Source organism: Taudactylus pleione, unplaced genomic scaffold, assembly GCF_031769625.1.
Source record: "Taudactylus pleione unplaced genomic scaffold, aTauple2 ptg000462l, whole genome shotgun sequence".
NCBI classification, from domain to species: Eukaryota; Metazoa; Chordata; class Amphibia; order Anura; family Myobatrachidae; genus Taudactylus; species Taudactylus pleione.
Window position 1 is genome coordinate 1,093,726 of NW_028284864.1, and position 18,703 is coordinate 1,112,428.

The 18,703-nt window shown below is 38.2% G+C and overlaps 1 protein-coding gene across 2 annotated transcripts in view; it reads right to left on the reverse strand.

Annotated features, from left to right (window-relative positions):
• The window catches only part of SPI1 (Spi-1 proto-oncogene), an 83,706-nt gene that overhangs the window by 41,617 nt on the left and 23,386 nt on the right, over nt 1-18,703 (reverse strand). The window contains exon 1 of one of the 2 annotated variants that reach the window (XM_088448620.1): nt 3,854-4,081. The exons of the other annotated variant lie outside the window; for it this stretch is intronic. Within the exon in view, the coding sequence (XP_088304746.1) occupies nt 3,854-3,898 (45 nt within the window). The 5' untranslated portion in view covers nt 3,899-4,081. Of the gene's footprint in view, nt 1-3,853; nt 4,082-18,703 lie in introns of those variants that run through there. 2 annotated transcript variants of the gene reach the window in all.

Below are 18,703 nucleotides of genomic sequence, written 5' to 3' on the forward strand. Positions count from 1 at the left end.
TAGGACAGTTTGCAGAGGCAGTCTGACCACATCTCATGCAAGATCACTAATGGCGCCCCCCATATATCTTTCCAAAGTGGCATTCAGATCTAGTGGGTAGATCAGTCCAAGTAGGGGTAAAACAGAGATTGAATGAAATTTGCTTCAATTATCAGTCAATGGAATGCAAGAAAACCCTTCTCAATCTCACTTCATATTAACTTTAATAAGATTTATCTGTGATCATGATTTTGGTATATCCTATACCACTACATAATCATGATATTGCTATGTCTTATACTACTAAGTAATCATGCTTTTGGTATACCTTATTGTACACCCTATGCTACTAAGTGATCAGGATTTTGGTATGCCCAATACTACTAAATGATCATGATTTCGATATCCCCTATAATACTAAGTGATCATGATTTTGGTATGCCCTATACTACTAAATGATCATGATTTTGGGATACCCTAGACTACTAAGTGATCATGATGTTGGTATGCCCTATACTACTAAGTGATAATGATTGTAATATGCCCTATACTACTGAATGATCATGATTTTGGTATATCCTATACTACTAAATGATCACGATTTTGGTATACCCTATACTACTAAAGGATCATTATTTTGGTATACCCTATACTACTAAGGGAACATGATTTTGGTATACCCTATTCTACTAAGTTATCATGATTTTGGTATTTCCCTTTCTTTTAGGTGCAAAAAAACCCTTTTAATTGTTATGTATGTACATAAAAAGGTCAAAAGATCCTGTTATTTAAGTAAAAAATGTTAAAACTAAAGACCACCGACTAAACCAGAATACATACATTAAAATATCTAAATTGGTCCTATGTAGCTGCTGTATATGGTATCACAGTGCAGTATAGAGTGGCACAAAGAAGCACATTACTCATACACAGCATTATACAAATACAACTGCAGCCTTCAGTATTACTAATATATAACAGCACAAGTTATGGCAGGAAGCAGCAGTCTTTCCTTGTCCTGACATCTGGTTACTCTGTACCTATTCCCTTGCTCACTGCCCTCACAATTTATAACTATCACAAATACACTAACGAGATCAGAGAAGAAAAAGTATTACTGTCTTTGAAGCCCATAGTGTAAAAATGGATGAATTTACACTCGAGTCTCATTCTCAGAAATCCATTTTTAATTGCACAGTTTCCTGTGAAAATGGTCCTCACACTTATGAAGAGAGCCAGCTACACTCACCGACACACGAATAAGAAATGTGTAAGCTAATGAAGTATGAGAGATCAGGAGATATATTAAAGGAGCTCAGGCAAGTTACTGTGATACACATTCAATATAACGGTTCTAGAATACATTGTATTTATGTAGAGTCACACTATTGTCGTTGATGAAAACTGTTGTGTAAATATAGATTACTGGTTCAATTGCATACGTCTGTGTATGTGTGTATATATATTTATATATATATATAATATATATTTTTTTTTTTTCATTATTATTTATTTATACATTTACACGGGGCTTGTTTACAATTAATGTAGTGACTAATTACATCTGAAAATTAGTAACTCAGTAATTCATTGCAGACTCTGGTACAAATCCATTGCCAGTTCCTTGTGACCTTGTACCTCCGTGTCTGAGGTTTAGCACTAAGTAGCGAAAATGGGGAAATTAACGTGCCTATGTTATGAAATGTCTGTTTCCAAACCCGGTCCTTAAAGCTCCCTGACAGTCCTGGTTTTGAAGATATCCATGCTTCAGCACAGGTAACTTAATCAATACCTCAGTCATTTTGATTTAACCAACTGTGCTCAAGCATGGATAATCTTAAAACCTTGACTGTAGAGGGGCTTTGAGGATAGAGTTTGGGAATCACTGGTGTATACGTAGTATTATTATTATTATTATTATTATTATCATCATTATAATTATTATCATTACTATTATTATTATGGTTATTATTATTATTATTATTGCCTGAACTATTGAAGTGTTTTAAGGATTTCTATTGGATATACACTTTTTATGTTCTGTAGGATAGAAAAAAATCTGTTCTTCTATCCAATAATCTAATTCTATGAAATACTCAGTTTACAGTCATAGATATATGACTAAAAAAACCTTTAAACACGTTTCCTTTATACAAACACATTGACGCTCTAGGCACTAGGCACTCCTGCTTAGTCTCCATCTAAACAAACACTACACTTGGTTCTAACAGTACAATACTAGTAGCCAGTACTGTTTGCGTTACGAGAAGATACTATAAATTGTGATGGTATAACTGGGTTGACGAATTCATAATTAGTGAATGGTGATATTATCACTTTGGTATTCAGTACCAGAGAACTTATTACAATAATTAACTTAAACAACCTGGCAAAATAACTAAGTTTTAACATAGGATAGAAGAGATTGAGAGGAGTTGTATCAAGCCTTGGAGAGTGATAACTGTCTAAGGGGTCTATTTACTAAGCTGTGTTAGGCTATAAAGTGAACGGTGATAAGGTACCAGCCAATCAGCTCCTAACTGTCATTTTTCAAACACAGCCTGTGACATGGCAGTTAGGAGCTGATTGGCTGGTACCTTATCACCGTTCACTTTATCTCCTAACACAGCTTAGTAAATAGACCCCTTACTGTCACTTATCACAGTCTTTGAAATGACTTTTGTGCAACTTCCCCACTTTATTACTGTCCAGGGCTTGATACATTCCCCCCCATAGTATTTTAGAAAGGTTCCAGAAAAATTCGGTATTAACATTTATAGAAACATGTACGTGCTAAGTAAGTGGTACAGGAGCCTTTTCAATTTAAACAGGGTAATGCAGTAACCCTATTTACTCTAGACAAGAGGATGACATCTATCCAGAGTTATTTAGTATGAGGGTCTCTCATTCACATGGTCACTTACACACCATTCACTCTCATAAAGCTCCATTTGTATGTTCCCCCTGTGTTTGCCTGGGTTTCCTCCCACATTCAAAAAACATTCAGATAGATTGATCTTAGTGTTTGTGCGGTAGAGAATTTAGATTAGAAATTCCACTGGGGCATGATGTAATAATAATAACAATAATAATAATAACATTAATAACAATAATAATAATAATAATAACATTAATAACAATAATAATAATAACAATAATAATAATAATAATAATAATAATAATAATAATAACATTAATAACAATAATAATAATAATAACAATAATAATAATAACAATAATAACAATAACAATAATAACATTAATAACAATAATAATAATAATAATAAGCAATGGGTTTCAGGATACTTGTATTAATTAAAAAGAAAAAGAAAAAAAAAAAGCACAATTTTCAGCTTTGACCTGGGACAAGTCACCCTACCAGAAAGCAAAATTAATTGTACTGTAGGGGACTGGAACCTATAGGATGCTCCGTATAGCTATGTATATATACGTGCTGCAATTCCTTATAGCAAGTGAATATTCCTAATTTTAACAAGTGCAGGTCTTTAGATTACTTGGTACGAGTAGCTCATAAACTCTATGTTTACCAGGGCCATATAAGATCCAATGGTGTTCCACATGCTCACACTATATAGCGAGGTCCCAAAATAGTACTTTTCTCTACTCTGTGTCCACATATTGCCCTAAAATATATATATATTTCTCTGATGACGGGGTGTTCCCCGAAATGTTGGAATGAACATAAGAACAATTTTTTTCTTCATTGAAAATCTCCCGAGTGCCGCCTCTCTCTACGGACTATATATATATATATATATATATATATATATATATATATATGTATATATATAGCCCTTACAGAATCCTTCCCAGGAGTAGGCCATTGAGATGTCAAGACCCATCGAGCACTCACCGTGGAGATAAGGGTAAACCCTTCCATCCTTCCAGCTGGCAACATCCAAAAGTTTGGTAGCCAGGATCTCCTCTGTGCCTCAGTGTCCCGTTAATGTGGCCCCTGGGAGCAGGCAGCTGGACGGGCAGAGGGGATGTGCCACCTGTGTGACCCCTATGTGTGTCTATGGGGAGGGAGCATACAAGCTGTCACCAACACTGATAATAAGTTTTTTTCCTTCTTTCTCAATACAAGTTCCTGATTTCTATAAACGATAGACAGCAGAGAGCTGGTCATATATACGTAACATCACTACATACTGTAAATCTCTCGGGCACGTCACAGGAAACATCATTTCTATTTGTGGGCAACCGATCCCTCCCCCCAGGCCCTACATACTCATACAGTTTTCCATGTGGAATCTGTACTTTTAAAAAGTGGACTGTAAATAATATATATCCAAGTGATGAGTTGTATATGAGGCATCAGCCAGGGAGATCTGCAGGGTTGGCTGCACAACACTACAGAAATGCCTCACACACCATCCAGATGGGTTCTAAAGATAATAATGATAATAAAGATAATGATTTTAAAAAGTGTCTCAACACTTCTTTAAGACAAAAAGTCTCCCCCGCTGCATACAGGACATCGACACACATCATTCAATAGAACCATCCTCCTCTAACATCAGGATATTTGATTGACGCTACAGATACATAGATTCTGTACATGCCGCCTCTCAGAAGGAGCTCTGGGTTTTATTCTTTCTAAATATTTTAATTAACATTTTTTAAACAAATTTGCATTGTTTCTTTAACTTTCTTTGTGTATTTTTTAATAAATCTGTGCAGAGAAAAATAAATCACACCCTGGATTTTTTTTTGTATTTATATTACAGGTTGAATCTCTCATATCCAAAATGCTTGGGACCAGGGGTATTTGGGATATCGGAATATTCTGTATTTTGGAATATTTGCCTACCATAATGAGATATCTTGGGGATGGGACCCAAATCTAAACATAGACTGCATTTATGTGTTCTATACACCTTATACACACAGCCTGCAGGTCATTTTATACAATATTTAAAAAAATTTTGAGGCTCAAACAAAGTTTGTGTACATACATGAAATTCATTTATGTTTCATATACACCTTATACACACAGCCTGAAGGTAATTTTATACCATATTTTTAATACTTTGCGCCTTAAACAAAGTTTGTGTACATTGAACCATCAAAAAGCAAAGGTTTCACTATCTCAGTCATGCCAAAAATATTCTGTATTTCGGAATATTCTGTATTTTGGAATATTTGGATATGGGAGACTCAACCTGTTTTTATATGTTTTTAATCCCCCTTCTTCTTACATTTCTTGTCCTGTCTACCCTTATCCATTATCGAAGCATTGAATTATTTATCATAATTTAATTTAGTATATATAACTTTTTAACATAATTGTAGAGCCCTTTATTTTTTTACAATTAAATAAATTATATATTGTACCATAACACTATTCATTTATCTGTAATGATTAGACCCTGTCTACACCACTCTTGCGAGCACTGCATCAAGAGAGCGGTAACTGGTTATATACTGTACAGTATTATTTATTTATTAATAATATCAATGATAAATAAATAATACTGTGACCTCAACAGCTAAGCAGCTCATCTCCCATCACTTGATTCATTTAATTAAGCGCGCCTACATTTTTATGTTACTTTTTTAAAACTGAAAGTGCAATTACATTATAATCATTGCATGGGAAACGCCAGTGAATTACCTGGCCTTAAGGTGGCTGTCACAATAGGCAAAAATACTAATACATCATGGTCTCGTAAAGATAACTGAAATCTTTGTTGTAGTATAAGACTGCGGCCTTGTTTCCAACATTTTTCAATTACTGTAGGTAGTCCAACCTGTTCTTTAATGGCAGCACAATTTGTCATACTGCATTAAAGGCCTATTAAACCCAAATCCAAGTTGATCCCCTATATAAAGATATAAATTAACTTAATCACAATACATTCATTTAAATTAGTTTAAGTATACTACAGCAAGTATTTCATATTGTATTCGTTTTTAGCTGAGTAGAATGGCATTGGCAAAAAATATTATCTAAATAGAAAAAAAGTCTCTCCCCCATAATGAAATCCTTATTAAAAACAACTGTATGTATTTATTTGTAAACTTGTTTAAATTGAAGTCCATTATAAACTCTAGTTGTCCTTTAATATATAGTGTACATTCACTAACTGACTGTCACCTTGCTGTTCCATAAATAACACTTCCTGTATGTATGTTTTAAAGGGCTACTAACACCTTTCTAAAATAAAAGTTTTCTTATACAGTATAAAGAAGCCATTAATAACATTTATGTATATACAAGGCTGTAACAGGGGATTTATATCTGATGCCAGGGTGTAAAGATGGGGAGGTGACACAGCACCCCAGACACCCCACAGTTTACAGTTTGTGGTGTGCCTGGGGTGCCTGGGGAGGCAACCCACTATGTAGAAAGGCCCATCTTCCTGGTCCCCTGATGCTTGTTGTGTGACGTCAAAGACAAGTGCACTGGGGGCAAGGCATGGGGTGTTCTGGCACAGTGTTACCCCTCTGTAAACTGTAGTCACCCATGACCTGGTTGAATACAGACATCATCATTGTAAAAACTGAACTGTTTGTAGGGTGAGAGCAAACTCCATTTTTAGTACCATTACATTAACGTGCCAGGTCCTGATGAATTTATTCTATGGTTCTGGGGGTCTTCTCGCTTTACTGAAGTTTGCAGGCTGCACTGTCTCAAGACTGAAAGTTAAGTATCGTTGTCTGTACTGCACAACCATCACACAGCATCACAGTGACCGCCAAACAATACAGAGAGCACAGTGTCCACAATATAATACAGATAGTATCAGTTACCATCATGCAATACAGATAGCATCAGGGACCACCATACAATACAGAGAACATCAGTGTCTTCCATATAATACAGAGAGCATCAGCAACTGCCATACAACAGAGAACATCAGTGACCACCATACTGTATAATACAGAAAGAATCAGACTGCCATACAATATAGACAGCAGTATTGACCAACATAGAATACAGTAAGCAGCAGTGACCACCATATAATACAGAGAATATCAGTACCGCTATACAATACAGAGAGCATCAGTAAGCACTATATAATACAGAGAGCATCAGAGACTACCATAAAATACAGACAGCATCAGTGACGGCCATATAACCAGTGAACATCAGTGATCACCATTAAATACAGAGAGCATCAGTGACCACCATATGATACAGAGAGCATCATGTACCACCATATTATAAAGAGAGCATCAGTGTACAATACAAAAAGTATTGGAAATCCAAGAAAATCCAAACACAGCAAGGCGCACATTTACCTATTTATTAACTCTAATTAGTTCTGATTAACACTCACTCTACACCAGGTTACTTTCCTTTTCCTTCAAGTAAAGAAAATTAACTATCGATGGGTACCTTGTGCCTGGGTGGTTTGCCAATGCCAGTATTTCAAATCCAGGGCCAACAGTCAGACTCTCACTCTCTGAGAGTCACTCTTTGGTCATGAAGTGGCTCCTCAGCTGTCAACAGACACACTGAGCCTGGGCAATATGGAGCCGCAAAGCTACTGATCTCAAGAGTGATGACTGATCAACTTCATTCATTTTATCCCCTCTAACGTGGTGCTGACCAATCACACTACCCCACTGGTGCACATCCTACCTCCTCACCTGGGGCACATGTACACCCCCTCCCAGCTCTCCCCCCTGTCTTGACAAAACATGAGATATTTCATATTGTATTAACAGTTGCTGTGTATCTGAGTGTAAACTATTTTTTTATTTGTTTGGAGCCTGTCTGTCAGGAGATCCCAGAGAGAAAGTCCTACAGACAAGTGGTAGGAGGGTGGTGACACAATTTGCATAAACCTGGCTCCTCCCACAATGTGCAATGCTATGAATCACAGGATTCAACAGGGGATGGCAAAGGCATGATGGCGCGTCTCACAGCAAATCGCATCAGCAAGCTCCTATATACTCTCTCGGGAAGTGAATCTGGTTTGGTGCAAAATTTTGTTAAAAGTGATGTTGTCCATAGCAACCAATCAGATTCTAGCTATTATCTTCTAGAAGGTGCTAGTTATATGTTAAGTAGAATCTGATTGGTTGCTATGGGTAACATCACTTTTAAAACTCACTTCTAAAAACTCTCACTTTAGTAAATTTACCCCCTATACTGTACTTCCCCTATTGGTGACTTTTTGCACTAAATTCTTTTTACCGGAATCCTTCCTCCCATGTCCTAATTAGTCTCCCTACCAAATTTGGGGGGATATGTACTATGCCTTGGGGATTGATACCAACCAATCAGCTCCTGTCACCTTACAGGCTGTGTTTGAAAAATGACAGTTAGGAGCTGATTGGTTAGTACTTTATCACCACCCACTTTATCGCTCTCCAAGGCTTAGTTCATAGACCCCCAGAGATGACATTCTGGTTGTTAGATCAAGTTACCGACGGCTCTGCATCGGGAAGTTTAATTATGGCCATCCTGTATATTTCATACCACAGCACAATATTTAACTTTAAAATTTAGATGATGTTTGGATGTCAGACCTGAGTAAGTGCGGGCTGAATGGAAACACCCTTAGGGCATGCCAGAAGTGTACTGGCGAGAATGAAGCATTTAAATATCAACCAGCACCTGGCAAATACTGTTGAGTTTACGTCGCTACCTCAATTTCGAGTAAAATATCACAAAAACCTAAGGAAAATCTCCAGGAAAACTTCCTTTAGACTGATCTTAAAGTCTGAAGGTCTTCAGAGGTCTCTTGCCCCAATGCCATCTGACCAACATTATAGAATGCCATCTGCGGAGTGACAACTCTGAGTCATCATGAGTCCTGAGAGGAAGAGGAAAACAAGCAAGACGAGAAAAACTCTGTGATGTGAGGACTCTTGAAAGAATGGACTAATTAAAACATAACTTTTATTGAAAAACCTTCAGATAAGAAAAATAGTACCAGCAACTGTATGTGGCTTTATCAATAATGATATGGATGAAGCAAAATAAGTATCATATGTGAAATAATATAAAATTTTAATGAAACATAAAACCAGAGAAGAGACAATGGGCACGATTCAATTCAGCGCGATGTAAATAGCGCCGGGAGATAGCTCCCGGAGCTATTCAATTCATCGCGCTGTTAGGTCGGGGAAGGCTCGTTATCACGCCTTAAACAGGGTGTTTAGGCGCGATAACGGGCATTCTCCGACCTAACTTCCCGGAGCGAGGCTGTTTTCCCAGCGCTAAGGGCAGAAAACAGCCTCGCGCCGGGACTTTTGTCGGATTTCTTCTCTCATCCCCGGAGGGATGAGAGAAGAAATCATTAGTCGGACTTGTCAGCGCGGTGTATTGAATAGCTCCAGGAGCTCACTCCCGGAGCTATTTACATCGCGCTGAATAGAATCGAGCCCAATGATAGGGATACTGAAGATAGGGGTGTATACCCTAAAATACAGTCACCTCCTATAGCTCCACCTTGTAACCCAACATATGATCACAAAGTTGGAAAAATATTCATGAACCTGGGGCAAAATATTACAATATATGTGTATATATATATACCAACTATATATCAGAAATGACACTGATGTCATATGTGCGGGATAATTATGTATCAATGCAATGAGGTCTCACACACTAGAATTATCTCAAACTAGGATAGTATATATATGAGCAGAATAAAAATACTGCTGGTAACTCTCCTATGTCCCACTTGATCCAAGTTCGTTAATGTATAAAGTGAAGAGATAGTCAACGTTCTACCTGAATGAGCATAGATAATCCCAATTGGGAAACAGAATAATTAATCCAGTAAAAAGTGTTAGCGCTTCATAGTATCAAGAAATGAACTGGTATCATAAATATGAGACATATATGAATCAATACAAATAAAATAACACACATTTGAGTGATCTCAATAAACTGGGACAATACATATATGAGCTAAAACAGCCCTCCCGTATCCCACCTGATGCAAGGTCGTATATGTGTAAATTGATAATATGATAAATATACCACCTGGGTGGATGTAAATAGTCACTATTAGAATGGTTGATCAGGTAGAAAGTTTTAGTGCTTTATAGTTAGTATAAAGAGATGATCACATAACAATACACGCCCTCAAGAACAAATTCCAAAACAAAACAATACACAAAAGGCGATATATTAGAGATAAAAATAATTCACATTCATAGCCTAAAAGGCATAATAAGTGAGACTTAATCAGTTTGTATACATAATTCCCTTGCTTAGATGAAAGGCCAGAATAGTTAAGGTATAGACACTGTTGCTCTAAATTCTGCTTCTCCTTACTTATATTATATATGTAAATATCCTATATAATATTCTCACACAAATAGGCCAGTAATATGCTATGACAACGCGTATTAATGCAAATATCGATTTGTTAGAGTCTAGCATACATCATAACATAATGCATATGTATCCTTCAAGTATTTCTTAAAGCAGATAGCTAACATACATCAACTCCTATACACTAAGCTCAATTAGCATACAGCTGTCTGTATGGAGGGATAAATCTGCTCTGTAACAACATATCTATAATTAGTAATATATATCTGGCACAGAGATTTCAAAACAGCCAAACAGGTAGCCATATAAAGGTATGTTTTTGAACATTTGCTTATAGTGCTTATAATAGTGTAGACAAACGAATGGAATTCAATACAAAGCAGGGTAATCCTCAGGCTTAAACTAGTACACCTGTAAGCAAGGAGATCATATCAGATAGCAGCATATGTTCATGTTAGAAATTGCTCTCAAGAATAGACCACCAAGCCATTGCAGAATTACAGCGTAGCATTTCCATTCTATAGATGCCCCAAATAATACCAAACACATATAAAAGGCATGATGAGAAGGGTACAAACTGATAGTTAGAGTGTTCTGTGCTGCGCAGACACAGACACCCGTCGTCCGACGCGCGTTTCGCCGAATGGCTTGTTCACGGAGGAGGCAGGTTTTTCAATAAAAGTTATGTTTTAATTAGTGCATTTTTTCAAGAGTGCTCACATCACAATTTTTTCTCATCTTGCTTGTTTTCCTCATTCATTTTAACTCTAGTGAGCACCACCACCACCTGAGTGTACTGTATTTTTCATCTGTGAACAGATACTTATTGATAGGAATAGTGGTTATTATTATCATGTAAAAAATGTTAATTTCCAACTTGTCAGTGTGACAATATCCCCCTCTCCCCTTGTCCCTTGTCATTGCTACCTACTGAGAGGGAGACTCAGAGACTTAAGCTGGATACACACTAGACCAACTTACATCCAACCAGCCAACTTGTTGATTGGTTGGAATGAAAATCTGGTAACGTATGGGAGTAAATGATGATCAGCAATTTGCTCCCAAACGCCAGAAAACAGATGAAAATGGTCGTTCAGACAAGTTTGTTAAATGTTTGATCTAAACTATTTGTTCAAACAGTTTTGGACCATTTTCCAGCGTTTTGGAGCAAATTGCTGATTGTATACCTTACCAGATTTTCATTCCAACCAATCAACTAGTTGGCTGGTTGGATGTAAGTTGGTCTAGTGTGTGGCCAGCTTTAGGGGTAGATGCATTAAGCCTAAAGTGGAGAGAGATAAAGTAACAACCAATCAGCTACTAACGGTCATTTTTCAAACACAACCTGTAAAGTGACAGTTAAGAGTTGATTGATTGATCCAAGGCTTAGTACAGTACATCTCCCCTATAATGAGATATGTACTTGAGTGTCTGAGAACAAGAGCTTGAGTTCCAGGTAGGAGACTCTGAAAACCAGAAAATGGCAGAAAGGAGTAAGTGGTACCTCTGTAAGAGTGAGAGTTTGGAGATGCTTCATCATCGTCAAAGTCTATTTAGAATAAGGAAACACAGTGCCAGACAGGCAATGAACAGTTAAATAAATCAGAATAAAACAAATAAGACTTAAGATAATGTACAAGTCATGGGATAAATAGAATGTGGGTCAATTCTCAAAGGAGGTATAATTATAGAGTAAAGAGCATGTGCAGATCATGTAGCAATCATACAGTAAGAGATAGAAAGAATGGACAATTTATGGCTGGGCTGACAGATGTGAGACATAAGATTCAGAGGGTCCTGTTTGTGAGAGCTTGCAGTTTAGAGGGATGGAGCACAGGAGAAAACACACAGCCTGATCCATCCCTTCCCTCTTCCTCCACCTATCCCTCCTGAGCAATCTCAGGCGGCTCATCGCGACATGCTGGGATGCTATCCACATCTCCACGTTCTACAGCTTATCAGCACTCAGCAAGTTAGCAGGCAAATCTACAGCATTTCATCCAAATACAGTTTAGGGAAATCTTTACATTTTAACAATGTGAATATACAACATTTTTCCACCATTCAAAGTAACAAAAGAACTTATGGAAGAGAAAAAAAAATGTTTTGGAAGATGATGAGCAGGCTGGTCGATCAGGCATTTTCAAGATTTGTTGAGTACATAAGCCAGTCCAGTTATGGTGGGACTGCAAGTCACAGCACACATTGTCTGGGATGCTCAATTTGCTGCTTGGAGAAAACTGGGACACATATGTTTCATGTACTGTATACTGTCACTGATAAAATCATTGTAATGTATGGTGGGCACTGGGTTGCTGTTTGCACTATATGGTAATCACTGGGATGCTCAAAGCATTGTACAGCGGTCACTGGGATACTCAATGTACTGTATGGTGGTCACTGGGATGCGGCCTGTACAGTGGTGGTCACTGGAATGCTCAGTTCACTTTATTGCAGTCACTGGGATGCTGTCTATACTCTATGGTGATCACTGTAATGCTATGTCCTGTATGATGGTCAATGTGATGCTCTACTGTATAGTGGTCAGGGGAATGCTTAATGTACTGTATGGTAGTTACTGGGATCCTTAATATACTACTGCATGGCAGTCACTAAGATAAGGCGTAATTGTTCATCGTTGATGGATTTTAAAACACAGGCTGCCCAGCTTATGATATCATTTTTAGAGCAGGGTTATCTCCAAACTATTCTAGAACAAGCTTATGATAAAGCAATTAATGTGGATAGAAACACACTTCTTGTAGAAGGTAACAAGAAGAAAAATGAAACCATTGAAGAAAATGGATACTCTATGTCCTTTCTTACACAATTTAATAGCCATGCCTGGGAAATTAAGAAGATAATTAAGAGAAATACTCCACTGCTTTTATTGGATGACTTTCTTAAACCTAATATTACCCCGAGGGGACAGGTTATTTTTCGGAGGTCTGAGAATTTGAAATCAAGATTGGTCTATAGCCACTGTAAGAGAGCACCCACACATAAATTAGATGATAATACATGGCTTCCCAATAGACCAGTAGGTTTCCATAGATGTGTTAAGTTTAATTGTGGTACATGTATCCAAGCCGAAAGAAAAAGCACTGAATTTATTTCAAGTACTAATAAAGAATGTTTTAAAATAAATAATTTTTGAACTGCTCCTCATCTTTTGTCATCTACCTCATCACTTGTGGATGTGGTAGACAATATGTAGGTAGAACCACGAGGTCCCTACACACGCGTTTTATGAAACATCGTCGGAACATTCTTAAAGGTATAAAAACTCATCCTCTTTCTAAACATGTTGCACAATGTCAACAATTAAATTTGAAGGACCTAAGAGTGCAAGCCATAGAACAAATTAAACTTATGCGCCGTGGAGGAGACAGATTCAAAATGCTCTGTAAGACAGAAGCCTACTGGATCTATAGGTTAGGTACATTATTACCAGGTGGTCTTAATGACACCGTAGAATTGAACAATATATGTTAGTGACATTAGTTTGATCTTTGACATGGCTTTTGGATCATTTGGGTTTCTGGTCAGATTACCAAAGTTCCCTTTGGATCAGGACCTCTATGCCCTTTAGATCCATTTTGTATATGTCTTTAAGAGTACATTGATCTCATTTGTTTCTTTTTTTGTATTTGACATATTTGCTCAATATCCTATATGTATTCATTTTTATATTTATAAGATGGATGTTTTGTCATAATGGTCTATCTCTCTCTTGTTTGGCTTTCCGACATATCTCTAAGATATATATAATAATTTTTCATAGGTTTATTATGAGCTAATATAAACTGCACCTATCATTGTAACTAGTTTTATTATATTTTAATTATCTCTATAATCGCATATATGTAGAGGCACCTACATTCTCTAGCTAGGGTAGGTTTGAGAGTCTATTTAGATCTTTACTCTGATCGTTAATATGATGTTAACCATATTCTAGGTTTCACATATATGTTATCCTACGGTGTACATATAGGTTCATAGGGTACTGGCTCCACATTGGTTAAATTTTCTATTGATCTATGTATTGTATACACGTACTTATGTGTGTATGTTTATGTATGTGTATGTGTGTATTGTATGTGTGTATATGTAATCTGTGTATATGTGTATATATATATATATATATATATATATATCTTTCCCTCTTGTTTTCCTTTTCTATTTTATGATTACTTTCTATGTGTCTATATATTTATATAATTTTTTAATATATCTTTATAAAGAGCATATGGGTTTCTATACCCACTAGGTAATGATTTATATATTGCCGATTATATCTGGATATACAATATTCAGATTATATTGAAACATTAATAATAGTATTATAAAATGTTTTACTTGTTTTAACCTGTTGAAATTAAAGGGTTAATCTGAAATGTCCTTTTATAACACAATGAGCAAGATAACATTTAGAGTTTCAGCTGTGTACTGTTTAGAATTTAAGGTACCTATAAAGTTTGGTCAAAATGACTATGAAATGCCTTTCCAAAATGAGGCTTGAATTTACTCCGTGGGCGCATGCGCGCCACGCTGATCGCCGGGATAAATACCGGGTATGTCAGAGTTGACAGTCTACTTCTGAGGAAGCCACTGAGGGATAAGGCGGAGAAACGCGTTAAGAGACTGCACAACAAGTGAATCAACTGGCCTGTATTGATCCATTTAAAATCTCCCGGGAGCATTGTGAGTACAGGCTTTAAAACCACAGCGGATCAGGCTTTTGGTGTGGAATAAGGTATTTGCTGCATGTGATTTAATATCTCTCCATCTAACCATGCGGACACAAACTAACAACTGACGAGCTAATGACTGCACTTGCCTTCAGCTGACAAATCTGAGCTGCTTATCTTTCTGCTGGATCCCTGTTTGCATGCATTAAGACTGCTGTTTTTGCCTGACCTAACTGCTTGCTTATTTTACCATACATATAAGCATTTTTTAAATCAAGCCTAATGATTCCCCTCTGTTCTCTGCTTGACTGACATCGCATAGCATTATAAACATTGCTGTTGGAGTTTTGTTTGTTATACATTCAAGGAACGGAAGGAATATAACAATTTACAGAGGCAAAGGACATTGAATAATTTTACACCCACTGTTGAAATTGCAATATCGATATTGAGCTCCATTTATTTGTTCTCTTGGGACTTTTTTTATATATATACACATTTTTCAACACCGTCCGATTGTTGATTTTTTTAAATAAATTGTTTCTTAAATGTTTTATTATATATGTATTCATTATATTCTATATAATTATGTCATTATTAAATTATTAATCTGTTAGCGTTGTCTAGTTTTTGCTTGTTTACAGTCACTGAGATGTTCTCTGCATTGAACATATGTCACTGTGATGCTCCCTATAGTGCATGGGGGTGACTGCAATGATCTCTGAAGTGCATGGTGGTCACTGAAATGCTCTCTCTAGTGCATGCCGTTCACTGGGATACTTTCTGTTGTGTGTTATTTGGGTTATCAATATTGCATGTTGCACATGAGCAAACTACTGTAGTAAAAAGAAAACTGTATTGCGCAAGAGACAGCAGCTGGAAGGGGAGAACAAGGCAAGGAGTTGGGACGAGATAGAGCAGTTGTTGGAGAGCAGGGCAGAAGTGGTGCTGGGGGGGAAATCTTTGAGAGAGGCATAAGAACTGAATGAGGAATAGGTGAGAGTGACAGCATGGTAGAGGTGATTCTAGGAGAGACAAGCAGCGTTAACTATGACAGAGAGATAGAAAATGCTGACAAGAGCTACAGAGGTAAAGGTTATGATCTACCAGAAGCTATATAAATAATCTAATAATATCTGGCTATTGCCGGCCTAAACAGGCAGTAGTTGGAATGTATTTAACCTTCTAAAGAAAGGAGTAGCGAACAAGTGGAGAAATTGCCCATAAAAACCAGTCAGCTTCTAGCTAACATTTATCAAGTACATAAAATGATAGGTAAAGTTGATTGGTTGCTATGGGCAACTTCTCCAATTGTCTACTTCTCCACTCATTTTGATACGTCTCCCCCTATGTCAATGAAATGTTGAAAATTGTGAGACTCTAAACCATACGTAAGAAATAACCTAGTCAGCCATTTTCCTATCCAGCTGCCAGTCACTGCAAATATATTGTATTGCTAATAATATCAGAATAACTAGCTGGTATGTATCAGAGACTACAAAACAGGGGTATTACAGTTGTGTTGTCTTCTGAGGATATTACAGTTGTTCACTGCATGCTCTGCAGTATATATTGCCACTGGTATGCTCTCTGTAATGTATGCTGGTAACATGGATATTCTCTGTAATATATGGTAGTCATGTGGACGCTCTTTATATTATATGGCGTCACGTGGATACTTTCTGCATAGTATTGTGGCTAGGGCTAACGGTTTTCTAACCCAGCCTATGTTTATTTAGGAACCTGACCACAGTTGATTTGGCCCCACCTATATGAGGCCACTTTTTTCCAGGGCCATTTTAAGGCCCTGATTCAGAGCCGGACGCTCTGACAGAGCGCTCGCTCTGAATCAGGGCGTCTTTTTTTTTTTTTATGGAGCGGCCTCCAGGCCGCTCGCATTCCTGTGGGTTACCACCCACAGCTAATGCGAGCGGCCAGGATGATGGTCGTGATGGTCAAGACCATCACGACCATCGGGCTTGCGATGAGACCCTTGTGGTAGAGTCTCGTGGCCACAAGCCCCAGAGAGCTTTCGGTTCAAACAGAGCCGAAAGCTCTCTCACTGACATCACTTGTGATGTCAGTGGGGCCGCCCCCAAACGGTAGGAGTTCCCATGGGAACGCCTCCGTCTGGGCAGCCACCACCCCGGCCCGCCCACCAAAGTGGGCGTGCTGTCACTCAACATTGAGAGCACGCCCCCTTTGGTGCGAGACCCGGAGCGACGGCTTGCCCGTCGCTATCCGGGTGTCGCGCATGCGCACGCAGAGCCGGCTCTGTCGTGCGCATGCGCTCTGGGCCACCATCGACCCGGTTGCGAGCGCTCAGCGCTCGCAACCGGGTCTGAATCAGGCCCTAAATTCCCAATCTGCTCCTGTAACTATACCTTGTATGTGTATATGGCGAATTTGCGACTGGTGAGGAGCAGGATGCAATTGGAGACTGAGCATATGCACATAAATGCGCTCTTTCAGCGTGAATGTTTGTTTTAGCATAAACTTTATACATTCAACACATTATTAGGCTTATAGGGTATAAGCAGCTACCTTCTTTTGAAAAACATAGACGCCAATAGTATGGCTATGTCTTATCTTGTTGACAGACATAATTTCTTTGACTATCTGTAGACGTGTGGCTGGTTTCTCGGCTGTGTGATTATCATGTAAGCCTTGAGTCTGTTCCATCATAATTACATGTCTATGACACAGTGGTCTCCCCGGTAGAGGTGTAGGATACTGCTGCCGGGTTGGAACAGTTCCTTGTTTTCATGGCCACAAGTTCTCATTTTCCTACTCTCACCTTTCATGGCGTCAGAATAAGGAACACAGGTAACACCTCAGAGTTTCACACAACTTCCCCTTTGATACAGAACAAGAATAGTTATAGGAACGGCTACCTATGATGTGGAACCAGATGTGTCTCCAGGACTTAACCCTTCTCTGATATCAGACCATGCAGCCTGGCAAGTGTTACGGATTGCCAAGCACAAAAAGAGAACAAGTATTCTTCTAAAGGGCACTCTTAGATTTATAATAATGGTTTTATCACAGTTACCTTCAGGATTCTAATAGTACCTTCTAAAACATAACTTGTAATACTTTTTTATTAAAGGCAAAATATAAATCAAAATCAATAACTATTGTCCACATGGACTTTAATAGTTACAATTAAATGTATGACTGTGGAAGCTAGTTGTGCCGAGTGATTATGTAAGTCCTTATGTATCAATAACCCTACAATGCCTTTATCAGTAATTCATTCATGTATCTGGGTATTATTAATGTCTAGAAATTCTCAAGAAATATCGACTAATGCTCTTGTATCTTATAACACAAAGGGCGGGATGTACTAAGGTTGTGGTGACCATTCCGCCAGTCACCGCAACCTTACTAATCGCATATGTACTAACATATGCGATTAGTATCACAAAGGACAGCTCTTGTGATAAGAGCTGCCCTTTGCGAAATAGCCAACACCGGGTGACGGGTTCTCCGTGGGACCCCGTCTCCTCCGAGCCCGGGGAGCTTCCTGCTGGTCACATATGCAGGAAGCCCCGAGCTCTTCCTCCCTGCACCCGGAAAAAGATTAGGAGGAGGAGGAGGAGGAGGAGGACCCAGCAGAAGCACGGGACGGCAACCATGGAGTGCAGGTGAGTGTGGGCCAGCCCTGGGCTCCTCCTCCTCCCTGCAGCCGGAAGATTAGGAGGAGAGGAGGCTGATGACCCAGGAGGACCGCGGGCCAGCGACAATGGAGTGCAGGTGAGTGTGA